Source organism: Abramis brama (assembly GCF_963993115.1).
Source record: "Abramis brama genome assembly, chromosome: 4".
In the NCBI taxonomy this organism is placed as follows: Eukaryota; Metazoa; Chordata; class Actinopteri; order Cypriniformes; family Leuciscidae; genus Abramis; species Abramis brama.
The window spans coordinates 10416048-10431290 of NC_139966.1; the positions used below are offsets into that span (position 1 = coordinate 10416048).

At 38.9% G+C, this 15243-nt stretch overlaps 1 protein-coding gene across 1 annotated transcript in view; it reads left to right on the forward strand.

Annotated features, from left to right (window-relative positions):
- Positions 1-15243, forward strand: part of LOC311081699 (protein NLRC3-like) — an 88509-nt gene that overhangs the window by 22975 nt on the left and 50291 nt on the right. The window contains exons 2-5 of the mRNA XM_084112327.1: positions 1841-2125; positions 2233-2325; positions 3086-4898; positions 5155-5328. Of these exons, the coding sequence (XP_083968453.1) occupies positions 1861-2125; positions 2233-2325; positions 3086-4898; positions 5155-5328 (2345 nt within the window). The 5' untranslated portion in view covers positions 1841-1860. The remainder of the gene's footprint in view (positions 1-1840; positions 2126-2232; positions 2326-3085; positions 4899-5154; positions 5329-15243) is intronic.

Below are 15243 nucleotides of genomic sequence, written 5' to 3' on the forward strand. Positions count from 1 at the left end.
AAATCACGAACCACCTCCCCCTCTTTCTGCTTACGACTATAAAAGTCCTGGAGGAGTTGGGCACTGCTACGCCTATCAGTGAAAGCCTCTCTAAGGTAAGTAAGTATATCAGTGGCTGCATCTGCGTCTACATCGCTTCGCAGTCGAACCTCTTCTAATGCAGCACCTCGCAGCAAAGACATAACAAAATCACACTCATCATTTGGTGTTAAGTTTCTGGCTCTTAAAGCACGCCCAACCTCATCTACAAACTCATCTACTGTTCTCCCATCTTTTTCAATGTCCCCTGTAAATGGGCTGATGTGACGTTCTCGAGGCACATACACATAAGTCTTATTAAGCCCACCCTTCAAAGACTCAAGTGTGGCCATTGCTTCATCGTGCTTTTGACTAAGTTCTCTTAACCTTAGACGAATGTCGTCCTCTTCCCCATCTGAATGGTCAGACATGTTGAAAGTCAAAGTCTTGAGCGTGGCAACTAAAAGGGACCGTCCGTGCCTACTTCAGAAATCCAAGGAAAACGCACGTCACCACTCCGTCTGCTCCGTCACGACCTGGCCAATTCCCACGACCTGTCACTATTCTGCGTCGAACACTCCGTCCTGTGATCGCTGGCTCCTTCTATGCAAGACGCTTCTCTTCACCACTACCGTGTTTGCTCACCCATGTGCCACTAACACTTAACTGACACTGGCAAATCGATTTATAAAAGGACCCCACTCCTGGTACCAAATTTTGTTGCCAGTTAACAAAATAAATTAATTGACACTGAACCACGTTTTAGATTGGCTTTATTATTCTCTATTAATTTAATCAATTTCCTTTAAGCTTTTCAATGCTCTGAACTGAATGATTCAACAAATAACAGGTGAAAATTCAGTATCACTCAACCTCAAATACTAATCACACTATTCAAGTGTAGAAACCCGAAATGAATAGTTAACAAAACAATATCTTTACAGAAATACCAGTAAAGCCTTATAAAGTGTCAATTCCTTGAATTGGGGAGGGGGGGGTCGTGACACCTCATGATTGTGTGGTTTGAAGGGATGTTTGTCTCCATGAGTTAGAGATGAGAGAATGTCTCCATTTCAAGGTTTTTAGCATCACAGGACGATGTTGTGAAGCAGTAATTTTCCAATGTTTTTTTCTTGATAATAGCAGCTTGATAGCAGCAGCTAATTTGCATTTAAAGAGACAAAAACAGCACATTTTTGCATTTACATTTACAGGATGAGATAATAAGCTAGATTTAAAAACTACATCGAGACAAACTTTGAAGTTGGCCTGAGAAAGCCTGACCAGAAGGTTTGAGGATATTTTAAATGCTTAAAGTTTGAAGTTTTTGAAGGCAATACAGTCTATCAGAAAAACAGACAAGATAGATAGATATATTGATTTTGGGGTATTGCTATGCGGTTGCTTGAGTACTTGGGGTGGTTGCTAGTGTGTTGCTATGCGGTTTCTTAGGATGGTTGCTAGGGTACTCAGGGTGGATCCTAAGGTGTTGGCTATTTGGTTGCTAGGGCATTCTTGGTGGTTGCTATGCGGTTTCTAGAAGACTTGGGATGGTTGTTTGGTTGTTAGGGTAATCAGGGTGGAAATTAGGGTGTAGCTATTTTGTTGCTATGGTATTCTGGATGGTTGCTTTCTCATTGCTAGCATGTTTCAGATAGATGCCATGCATAAAGGAGCATTATAGGACCCCTTTAACAGATGAGTTTGGATGAGAGTCCTGATTTGATCACAGCTTCATTTCATAATCCATATAACATTTGAGCACTTAGGTCAACATGTTAAGAGTGAAACTACTTCAGATCTTTTTCTTTTTATCCTGCAGCTGTGAATCTGTGAAGGACGATGGCGTCTGTTAAAGTTGAAGATCTGCTTGAAAAATCACTGAGTGATCTGGACAAAGCTAAATGGAAGAAGTTTAAGTGGCACTTAGAGAAAGATCATGAGTGTATACAAAAGAAAGACATGGAGAATGCAGATATCTTAGACACAGTGGATACGATGGTAGCATGTTTTGGACCAGAAGAAGCTGTGAAGATCACAGTGAAGATCCTGAAGAAGATGAACCAGAACAATCTGGCTGAGCAGCTGGAGAACAATCACAAGCAAAGTAACATTTAATTCACTCTGACTGTAATGTGATTGATTGTTTACCAATGTAAAGATTTGACTTAAACTTTTCTCTGCTGATGTGTTTGTGTGACTTATGATTCCCAGTGAGTGATCATCTCTCTCTCACACACTCAAGTCAGGCTGAAGGCAATATGAAGACATCTGCAGCTGTTGGAGCTCATTCAGAAGAGATCAGGGGTAAATAATCCCTGTCTGTACATGGAAACAAGAGAAAATATAACAGCAAGCAACAATTACAGGGCCAAGAAGAATAGCAGCAGATCTTATACAAGTACATTTATTAGAACAGACTGTCTAGTCATTTTTTATGAATGGTTAAATGGTTTACAAGAGTCTTAAACCCTGAATTAAAACTTCTACAAGCAACTTCTACATACGCAGGGTCATTGCAATAACCCCAACCTAACCCTAATACAGTCTCATGTCTTTCTTGGTCTGCTAGATGTCAATGGTTTGATCAAAAATCGTGTAATAATTTTGGTCAGCATGGCCTTAAAGGAATAGTTTACTTAAAAAGGATAATTCTGTCATTTGCTCACCCTCAAGTGGTTTCAAACCCATATGAATTTCTTTCTTCTGCTGAACACAAAGGAAGATATTTTGAAGATTGTCGGTAACTAAACAGTTGATGGGCCCCATTGACTTCCATAGTAGAAAAAAAAAATACGTTCATACAGGTTTGAAAAAACTTGAGGGTGAGAACTATTCCTTTAAGTTGGTCTGAGTCCAATAGTGACAATCCGATAAAAACAATTCCAATTGCATTCAAGTTTTAATCAAGGCATTTCTATGTTGTCAACTTCAGCATAATCAGTGTAATATGTGCATGTAAACACTATTGCAGTAAGAGTGTGATTCATCTGAATATAGTAGATGCAGGAATTTATGAAAAACACAATCGCTTAGTTTTTGCTGTCTTTTCCCCTCTTTCTTAAAGGTTCAACTGCAGATGATAGAGAAGCTACTCTTCATGAATACACAGAAACCAGCCGCAGACTGAAGGACAAATTAAAACAGGACTACGAGCAGATATTGGTTGGTAATTCAGAGACGGGTCATAAGGAATACCTGAGCGATGTCTACACTGATTTATATGTGGTGGAGAATGAGACTGGAGGAAGAGTGAATGACCATGAGGTGATACAGATCGAATCAAATCACAACCGATTGACTGCCAAGGAGAAGCCAATCGAGTGTAATGACATGTTTAAAGTCCAGTGTGACACGGGTCGACGAAGCAGAAAAGTCCTGACAACGGGAATCGCAGGAGTTGGAAAAACTGTCTCTGTCAATAAATTCATCTTTGACTGGGCTAAAGGAACAGAAAATCAGGATATAGTCTTCATATTTCCACTTCCATTCCGTAGACTGAATTTGATTAAAGGAGAGTGCAGTCTCATGGGACTGCTCAACAAATACTTCTTTAGTAGTCCTGAAGAATTGCCCTCTCTTCCTGAAGGTGATGGTAAAGTTATGTTCATCTTTGATGGGCTGGATGAATGTCGCTTTACTTTGAACTTTAAAAAAGATGACACATTTACAAATGTAAATGAAAAAACAACAGTGAGTAAGATAATAATAAACCTTTTCAAGAGACATCTGGTTCCCTCTGCTCTCATCTGGATCACATCCAGACCAGCAGCAGCCAGTCTGATACCCCGTGACTACATTGATCAAGTGACAGAGGTGCGAGGATTTAACGATGAGCAAAAAGAGCAATACTTCATCAAAAACAGCAGTCTTGAGGTTTCTGGAAACCTCATCAGTCACATCAAGAAATCCAGGAGTCTGTACATCATGTGCCACATCCCTGTCTTCTGCTGGATCTCTCTTATTGTTCTTGAGCCTCTACTGGCTCGAGAGAGCAATGACAAAACTCCCACAACTCTCACAGGGATGTACACAAGCTTCTTAATTTCTCAGAAGAAACAGATGGAAGAAAAATACAGTGATGAGTCCGAACCTAATTCCAACGATAATTCTTTTGATCAGATTATTCTGAAGCTTGGGAAACTGGCCTTTCAACAGCTGGAGAAAGGAAAGCTGATTTTCTACAAAGAAGATCTTGAGAAATGTGGACTAGATGTCAGAACAGGGTCGTTGTACTCTGGGTTATGCACTCGAATGTTTCAGGAGGAAAAGGTAGCAGCAATAAAAGTTTACAGCTTCGTACATCTCAGTGTACAGGAATTCCTTGCTGCTCTTTATGTGTTTATGATGGGCAAAGATGAGAAAGCTGACCTATTTCTTCAATCCTGGAGAAAACTGACATGGAAACTGTCCAAAAAGCCACTGTTTCAGCTTCATAATGCTGCAGTCAAGAAAGCTTTACAGAGTAAGAACGGACACCTGGACCTTTTCCTTCGGTTCCTCCTGGGTCTCTCACTGGAGTCCAATCAGAGTGACCTGAAGGGACTACTGCCAGGACTGGAACTCACAACAGGGGACATGAAAAACACTGCTGACTATATCAAAAAGAAAATAGAGAAGGAGAAATCAGTAGAGAAGACCATCAATCTCTTCCACTGTCTGAGTGAACTGAAAGATGACTTTGTGGAGGACATCCAGAAGAATCTGAGCTCAGGAAAACTTTCAGCACAGAATCTCTCCACTGCTCAATGGTCTGGTCTGGTGTTTGTGCTCCTGATGTCAGAAGAGGCTCAAGAGACGTTTGAACTGCAGAAATACAGAAGATCTGATGAAGCACTGATGAGACTGCTGCCGGTCATAAAAAACACCAGAACAGCACTGTAAGAGTCTCCTTTACATTTATTTTTATACATTTCAGTATTTTTTAATTGCCTTCATTTTAAATGGGTGACTTGCTGGCCTAGAATGTTCAGAAAAATGAATAAACGTAATGTGTGTGAAAATAAATGCTGGTTTGATGATTTATGAACAGATAATTGTTTTAGCTTTGCTTAATTCACTACAGTTAAAGGTTTTTTCAAGCTCCAGATTATATAATAAGCATTACTACTGATCTTTGTTTTATTCTCTACACAGGCTACACAGCTGTAATCTCACAGCTCAGTCCTGTGAGAGTTTATCATCAGCTCTACAATCCTCAAACTCCTTTCTGAGAGAGCTGGACCTGAGTAACAATGACCTGCAGGATTCTGGAGTGAAGCTTATTTCTGGTGGACTGAAGAGACCAAGCTGTCATCTGGAGATAATGAGGTGAATGGTTTTAAAATAATGAACTGTGCTATAATCAGAGGCTGACTTAACCAATAAGCAAGGTAAGCGGCCGCTTAGCACCCCCAAGTCAAGTCACCTTTATTTATATAGCGCGTTTTACAACACAGATTGTATTAAAGCAGCTTCACATTGATAACATGAAAATAATACAACAAAGTTTGTTTCTAGAAGAAAATTGCGTCATTGTCCACCCTAAGTAAGGCAGATCAATAATATTGTTGAATATTAAATGTCCCCAACTAAGCAAGCCAAAAGCCAAGGCAACAGTGGCAAGGAATCAAAACTCCATCAGTGACAGAATTGAGAAAAAAAACCTTGGGAGACCCCAGGCTCAGTCGGGGGCCAGTTCTCCTCTGGCCAACGAGCGAACAGTGTATGATTTTGATCCAGGCAGCATTACAGGTCAGAATTCAGATTGGTCGTGTCGATGAGGCCTTCACAGGGCTGATGAGGCTGGCACTTCAGGGATGTGTCATGGATGGGTCCAGGTGCGTAGACGCCATTCTTCTTATGATGTAACAAGTACATCAGGATTTATGGGAAGTGTTCCCGGTTCCGGCTGACCTAAACTATGCAGCCTAATATTGAATTATAGAAGTCTATAATGTGTTGTGTATTCTAGGTCAAAGAGATGTGTTTTTAGTCTAACTTTGAACTGACAAAGTGTTTCTGCTTCCCGGACAATGTTAGGAAGACTGTTCCAAAGTTTTGGTGCTAAATAGGAAAAGGATCTACCGCCAGCAGTCGATTTTGATATTCTAGGTATTATCAACTGGCCGGAATTTTGAGATTGCAATAGACGTGAAGGACTATAATGCGTTAAGAGCTCGCTCAAGTACTGGGGAGCTAAACCATTTAGTGCTTTGTAAGTAATCAGCAATATTTAAAAATTTATATGATGTTTAATAGGAAGCCAATGCAGTGTTGACAGAACAGGGATAATATAGTCATACTTCCTGGTTCTGGTAAGAACTCTAGCTGCTGCGTTTTGGACCAGCTGTAATTTGTTTATTAAGCATGCAGGGCAACCACCCATAATAGCATTACAATAATCTAGTGTAACGACACTGACCGTCTGTCCGGTCAGATGTTCTGAAGTAGCGAATCATGATTGTTCTTCTCATGCTGACTAAATATGAACACTACACGTTCATATTCAGAAAGCCCTAATTGACTAGCTTTCTGACACAAGTCTCTACAAGCAGGCCCTGGTTAATGTTTTACCCGACCTAATGAAATCAACGAACAGGCCCCTGTTTGTTTCTCATACTATCACGTGCTGCGACCACAATTCCCTTACTGTGTCTAACGTTTGTTCTTTGTGTACTGAAGGAAAATTGCAAGACTTACCCCATTCAGTTGTTTTGGGACAACTAGGACTATCTTGCTTCTCTCAGCAAAATTATATGACGCCTCAGGCTGTCAAGTTAGTCTGCCCACAGAACTACCTTTGTTTTTGCCGAGTAACACATTCTCAAATAGCCCCCAACCCCTCACGTGGTATGCACCACGAGATGCAACAGATGCCGACCTCACAGATATACACACACACATTGACATATATGGACTTCCACTAGTAAAATTTCATTTTACTAACTATTAAAAATGTACAAAGAGTGTTCCAGGTGATTTGCATGTTCACCAGTGTGATATTAGAATAGTTGTGTTTTTGAATTACAGTAATGTAATCTTTAAGTGCCTTTGTTCAACAAAAGAATGTATCTCTATGTTGCTATCTTTGTCAATATTCGTCCTTAGTATTGTTTTGATCCCCTTTGCACGACGAAGAAGATTTTTAATAAGAGACTGTGATAAACGTTATGGTTCCATGCGTTTTTAATTCCCTGAGCATAATATCATACTTCTGATTCGTGTGATTCCACACGAGGGTCGGGCTGCATTAACACACAAAGAAAATCTTCTGCTCAGAATGCTCGAAGAGGATTCGTCGACCACGAAAAAGGGGGCGGTACACGGGACACTGATAAAAGCCTAAACCTTCAGTTTCCTCGCTCTCTTCTCCCTCCTCAAAAACTTTGGAAACCCAAGTCCGGACCGGCTTCGGCCTGCTTCTCTTTTCTTCTCTTTTATTTCTTTTTATGTTTTTCTATAGTCTAGTTTCGTTTTCCTATTCGCCTCTGTTCATTCACGAGCTGAATGAACTTAGCCTGAATCATTCCCGGCAACTTCACCTCAAAGAAAGAGACTCTTTGAACCTCTCGCGCTTGCGCTCGCATGGAAGACACAGCACGCGCACGCCTCCCCTCAGACGACACGCAGGACCCTGTCTTCCTTCCTCATACAAAGAGAACCATATGCAATGCAAGTATCGATTATTGAATTGAACTTTTAATGTAATTTCTTTGTGGTCTCTCGAGGGTTACTGTCTGTGATTTTTGCCATAGCTTACTGCGATCTCTGATCGCAGATTTTTGCTTTCACTTCCGACCTCATCTCCCATCCTTCTCTCTCTCTCATCCGCTCTCTCATCCTTTTATGTCATTCTATCTTTCTCCAATTCTGATCATTTTATTCTCTCTCTCACTGTTATTCGTTATCTTGTATTGTTTAACTGTATTGTATGTACATAGACATATAATCTGTGTGTATTGTGTAGTTTGATATATTCCTTAGTTCGATGTATTAGTCCAATTATTAAATTCCATATATACTTGATTGATCCTGTCTATAATTCTCACATTACTAGTCCCTGAAATGTTTGATCTAGCTACAGGCTTTACAATTTGATTATGGTTTAGTAACCTAAATTTTATAAGGACAAAAAGAATGGTTTCATGGCCAGAAGCTATTCCTTTCTGAAATTATAAGAAGTGATAACTTTATTGAGAAGGTTGGTAAGTTAATCTTATGGTCGTTTGCGGGACAGACAACTGTTCGATAATTAAATTAATTTTCCATTAAGGGTTATCTCATAATCGATCTGAAATAGGATTTTTGATATATGAATGATGAATTATAATTCGTTGTGATTGATTATTCATATATACAAATCGATCTATTTTCAACTTCGAATAAATTAATGCAACTGTAAAATGCAAAATATTAATCATATTCATGATTAATTATTAAAATTCCCTATAGATCATTTGAGCTAATAGTAATATTAATGTACAACCCAGTGCGGTTACACTAGCTTTGATGTCATGAACGCATGAACTAATTGTTCCGCTTTTGTCAATGAGAGCATATGGCGTATTTTAGATTTTTGTAACGGGATATGTTGTTATGGGAAGAAGGAAGCGGGAAGCGGCAAACATTCACACATTTTAATAAATAAATAAACAAATACAAAAATTAAAGTATAAGCCAGCAGCCCCTCGCGGACGACTGCTGGCCACACAAAACAGAAACAAAACATAACATAAGTCCAGGCCTGTACCTCTCTCGATCACCACTGTCGTCGCTACTCCTTTTATGCTTCCGCTCCTCCGTGAGAGATATGAGACCGGTGCGTCGCGCACGTGTCGCTCATTATCAATCACGCCACCGGCCTCAAGCCGTCCTCCCACGGCGCTCGACCTCGTCGTGCTCACCACAATTTTTAAGATGGAAAAATGCGTTTTTACAGATACTAGACATGTGACTTTCAAATGAAAGATTGGTATCAAAGAGCACACCCAGGTTCCTAACTGGCAACGAAGACTTGACAGAGCAGCCATCAAGTGTTAGACAGTATTCTAGGTTATTACGTGAGGAAGTTTTTTGTCCAATAACTAGAATCTCTGTTTTTTTCTGAATTAACCCTCTGGGGTCTGAGCTGTTTTCTGGGCCCTGGAGGTGTTCTGACATGCTCTGACATTTCTGGTTATTTCTGTTACTTGTGACATTTTCATGGCTAAAGTCTAATTACACTGTATTCAGCACAAACTCTGCTACAATAATATATCAGCAACATGTATGTAAAAGTTTGTAGTTTTGAGATAATGACATTTATGCGTGGTTTGTGAAAATACAAAAAAAAATTCTCACTGAAATAAGCTCATGAAACCCATACTGATTATTTCTTCACAAGACTTTTGAAAATTGTATCACGTAGCCTAGAATATTTGCTGCAAAACTATGTGAAAATCACCCTGACTGCTCATTCAGATAAGACAATATATTGATTTAAATTTTTTACGACGTGTTTTGTGTTAGAAAGCCTTATGCGGGACCTCATTAATATGTAAGCTTTTCTCACCTGAGAAAGACAAAGAACCTCCCCAACGGCCCTATTAGGAGCTATCCTAATATAGCTCCTAATAGCCCTGTCATTCTGAGCAACCTTGCACAATACTGTAAATGAGGAGATTTAAAAAAGAATGGCTTTTAAATTGTTTGGATTTATTTACAACACAACATAACCCAAATAGACACAACAAATGCCAAAAAAACACTTCAAAGACAGACCTTTGTGCCATTCCTAAAAACATTGTACATACCTTTCATTTCCAAGGTGTTTGATTTTCACTTTACCATGTTCATGTTCCAGAGACTCATGTGAATGTTGAAGTCGGCAGGACTCAGTGGCATCTGGGCCCTGAAAAAAAAGTGAACATACTGATATCAAGAGAAAGGCCTGCACGATTTTGCAAATAAATATTAGATTTTTCTGGCTAAAATTGCTTTTTAAAATTCACAAAATACACACACACACACACACACACACACAAATGTTTCCAACAATATAGAATATAATAAACACCAGGTTTGTTGTGCCTTGTAGGCATAAGCTATGCGCAGTGCTGGGTAAAATAATAATAACAATTGATAGCAGTATAAATCTTCCAAAATATTTCAGTAACAACCAAGCTAGAGAAAAGTATATTGATTATCATGTTACTTCAAATGTTTCCATTCGTTATGATGATATGAAATGAGATAATAGTAAAAACATGAAGCCGTTTGGTGTGTTTTGCTTTTCAAATTTTCAAATGATAAACGCGATCGCGCTGCAAAATCTGATACATTCAAACGCGATCGCGCTGCAAAATCTGATACATTCAAACGCGATCGCGCTCAAATATAAAGCATTATGGTTACCATACATATCTACGTTTGACCAGATATCCACAAACACAGTAGGCTTAACAGTAAACACGGGTCTAAATATTATAATATTCCCCATATATCTAGCAACAGTTCAACTGCAATGTGACATTTATGCAACAATATCAAACTAATATGTAAAAATTTCTTACCTTAAATCTTTCTTGTCTTCAAATCGCGTCCTTCTTCTTCTGAGGTAGCCTAAATCCAATGTAAGCTCTGGCGCGTCTTTCAAACACAGTAAGGAGTAAGTTACGAAGTCTCTGCTTCTTTGTTTTGAGGTAATGAGGGCGTTACAGGTCTGCGTTTCTCCGCATGGATCATTTGCATGTCAATCGCTCATGCGCTCGTAGGCGTGTTCAAATTAAATTTAATGAGGGCGCGTTTGAGAAACTGTACATGCCGCTGCTTTCGTATGGATTACTTAAAAATAGAATATTTGTTTTTTATATAATTTACATACTTTAAAAATAGAGATTCCAAGCGTTGTATAGACATGCGTTTCAAGTCTGTGTGACAAACATTCGCTGAGTTACAGGTCATTTTCTGTCGCGTTTCAGAATGAGTTTCACATTGAGAGAAACGGCTGAACGCGCATCATGTTTATTTTCTTTGTTTTACGAAAAACACAACATTTTGTTTTTATTACGAGTGTACACAAATAAAAGAAGACATTTAAGAGTTTTGAATGATGTACAATACAAGTATGTAAAATCAAAATCAACAGAGTATTTTGCACTGATATAAAAAAAAACGAGCAGATCACGCCGGCGTGATTGCCGACCTCAGGGGGTTAAGTAGTAGGAAATTACTAGTCATCCAGTTTTTTATATAAACTATGCATTCCGTTAATTTTGTGAATTGGTAAGTTTCGTCAGGGCGTGAAGAAATATAGAGCTGAGTCTCATCAGCATAACAGTGAAAACTAATGCCATGCTCCCTAATGATATCTCCCAAGGGTAGCATTTACAGAGAGAAAAGCAACGGTCCTAGTACTGAGCCTTGTGGTACGCCATACTGAACTTGAATGAGACATCTCTTCATTTACTGCTACAAACTGATAACGGTCAGATAAGTATGATTTAAACCATGCTAATGCAATTCCTATTCGGTATAGGGTCTAACATACATGTTGTCGATTTAGATGATTTAACGAGTTTAGCGAATTCTTCCTCTTCTATAGCAATGAATGAATCAAATTTTTCCTTAGGGAGACTACAATGATGCGATACTGTAGTAGATGGTTGCATGGTTATAATTTTCTCCCTGATGTTATCAATCTTATAAGTGAAGAAGTTCATAAAGTCATTACTGCTGTACTGTTGGAAACTTCTAGGCTAGAAGCTTTCTTTTCAATCGGGCTCTCTTTCCATGAAATGCGAAATACCTCTAGTTTTGTTTTCTTCCAGTTGCGCTCCATTTTTCTGGCTGCTCTCTTAAGGGCCCGAGTGTGCTCGTTGTACCACGGCATTGGACTATTTTCTTTAATCTACTTTAAGCGCAACGGAGCAACTGTGTCTAAAGTGCTGGAAAAGAGAGAGTTAAAAGTTTCTGACGCAATATCGAGTTCTTCTAAGCTATCTGGGATGCTGAGATGATGAAACTGATCAGGAAGATTATTAATTAAGCAATCTTTAGTGGCAGAAGTGATAGGTCTAACATATTTGTAACACGGAGTTGGCTTTGCAGCCTTGGCTAAATGAAGTTTACACAAGACTAGATAATGATCTGAGATGTCTTCGCTCTGCTGCAGAATTTCAACAGAATCAACATTGATTGCATGTGATAATATTAGATCTAGATTATGATTATGACAATGAGTAGGTCCTGACACATGTTGTCTAACTCCAATAGAGTTCAGAATGTCTTTAAATGCCAATCCAAATGCATCTTTTTCGTTATCCACATGTATATTAAAATCACCAACAATTATGACTTTATCTGCAGCCAGTACTAACTCTGTTAGAAAGTCAGCAAATTCTTTGATAAAGTCTGTATGGTGCCCTGGTGGCCTGTATACAGTAGCCAGCACAAATCTCAAACGTGATATATCATTTACACTATATATTGCTATATTAAGCACCAACACTTCAAAAAATTATATTTGAAACTAGACTTCGTAGTAATTCTGAACATATGACTATAAATTACAGCAACACCTACCCCTATGCCTTTCAGATGAGGTTCATGTTTATAACAGTAATCTTGCGGGGTGGTCTCATTTAAAGTAATGTAATCGCTCGGTTTTAGCCAGGTTTCTGTCAAACAAAGCACATCTAGATTATAGTCTGTAATCATATCATCAACAATAAGTGCTTTTGAAGTAAGGGATCTTCAGTATTCAGTAGTATTCAGCAACCCAAGCGTTATCATTTGCTCATTTGTATTATATCTGTTTTTTATTTGTTGAACAATAAAATTTTTACCCTTAGATGGGTTTGGAAGCTATTTGTATGTCCTAATTCGGGGAACAAACACAGTCTGTATATGATGATATCTAGGTGAAAGAGGCTCTATGTGATTGGATTTATCTGACCTCAGTGACGTGAGACAGCTAGCAGACGGTCGGTTTAGCCAGTCTGTCTGCTTCCTGACCTGAGCCCCAGATTGTCATGTTTGAGCTCTAAGACTATGTGCCATATTACTAGAGAGAAGAGCAGCACCATCCCAGGAGGGATGAATACCATCTCTTTTCAACAGGTCAGGTCTGCCCCAAAAACTTTTCCAGTTGCCTATGAATTCTATATTATTTTGCGGACACCACTTAGACAACCAGCCATTGAGTGAGGACAATCTACTAAGTATCTCATCACTCCTGTGAACAGGAAGGGGGCCAGAGCAAATTACAGTGCCTGACATCGTACTTGCAAGTTCACACACCTCTTTAACATTAATTTCAGGGATCTCCGACTGGCGGAGTCGAACATCATTTGTGCCGACGTGAATAATAATCTTAGAAAATTTACGATTAGCTGAGCCAGCACTTTTAAATTTGCTTTGATGTCAGGTGCTCTGGCTCCCGGTAAACGTGACTATGGTGGCTGGTGTCTCTATTTTCACATTCCGTGTAATAGAATCGCCAATAACTAGGGCACATTCAACAGGATTCTCAGTGGGTGTTTCACTGAGTGGGGAGAATCTGTTTGAAGTTGTAATCGGAACGGAAGAGCGGTGTTTTGTCCCGCGACTACAGCGCCTCACCGTCACCCAGTTGCCCTGCTGCACGGGTTCTATTTCAGCAGGAACCGAACAATGTACAGAGTTCACTAAGCTAGTCGCACCCAAAGCAGTATCTAAAACCCTTACGCTCTTACAATTAACCTCGATTAAAGGTTGGATGTGTGTCTCTAGTTCTCAAATCTTCCCCATCAGCTTGACTATCTCCCTGCATTTATCATGTATGTAAATCCTGTGCTGACGGTGAAGGCACAGTGCTAAACATGTGGCATGAAGTGTAAGTAACAATAAGAGGAGAAGATGACATGACTCACCATGTTTGTTGACTGATCCTACTCACCTAAGTTGTTTGATGAACCCGTAAAAGGCGCAAGGAAAAAATAAAAAATTAAAATAAAGAGTGGACGGATGGCACACTAACAGGCTAGCAAATTACAAGCGTGTTGTGCTAGCAATAAGGATTTAAATTGAAGTTAGCGATGTCAGGTTAATGTGTGATGTTGATTAACCTGTTAACCGTTGCCAGTGCGTCGGCGCACTGAAGCGGTTTTATTTATATATAGTTCAAAGTTACTATCAGATTTAATGTTATACCTTGACAAACTATACATCATTAAAAAGATATAAGACTCAAGTTTCAGAATTTGACCACTATTGTATTCTGAGAAACTTATAGCGACAGTTATTTCTTAATTTGTGTCAGGAGTTATGAAATGAAAAAATTAGTCGATACCTTTGATATGAATTATGCGCGTCAGCCGCTTTCATTCATAAAAAAACTCCCGTGCCGTCGTCATGACAGCGATACACAAAACAACGTGCCTCAGGGCTTTAGCTCAAAAATGTGCAGATTTGGAGAAATATTGATATATTCTCATAGGTTTACATCAGATTTCTATAGACAGGAATAATATTTATTGAATTTATACCCAAATGCGTCGATGTAATCATTATGAGCGTTTGCATAACTCTGATACTGTGTTTTCAATTCATACCAATAGCCTGAGGGCGCCCTCGCCGCCCTGTGCACAGTATTAGAACATGAAGAAGTGCCATAATCATGTGACAATCCAGGAAGCCTCGAACACACACAAAGCTAACAAAAGATCGCGCTGTAACTATGGCTGTAACATGCAGTTTTGAAGACAATAAACATGTTTGCTATGATATTTGAGTTACCTGTGTTTTTCAATCCATGCCAGGTATTTCCATAATAATAGATTATATTTATAATGTAATGCTAATCTATATAGAATCGTTGTGCAGAACACTATCCAATAGTATATTTTCTGTCTGATTTTTTATCTGAAGCCAAATTAGATCACAAAAAATTATTTAAAATACTCGATTTGCTTTATAAAGTAAGTTTATAAGCACAAACATGGTTTTAATCTCATAAATTGTCGTGTATTGATGGTGTGCTAAGCTAACATGCTAGCTAGCCCTAGGTGCACCTGCCACCTAGAAGTTATATTTTTATTATTTTTTGAATGCTTACTGAAATGTTTCTTTATTCAAGAAATGCATTTGATACAGTTTAAAATGTAAGGGTGAACTTTAAGAAAAGAAATTAGTGACTGAAACCATATGAATAGCCTGTGAATAGCCAGTCGTTAGTAACTATAATGCAGACAAAAGAAATGCATATTTAGAGCCATAACCGGGCTG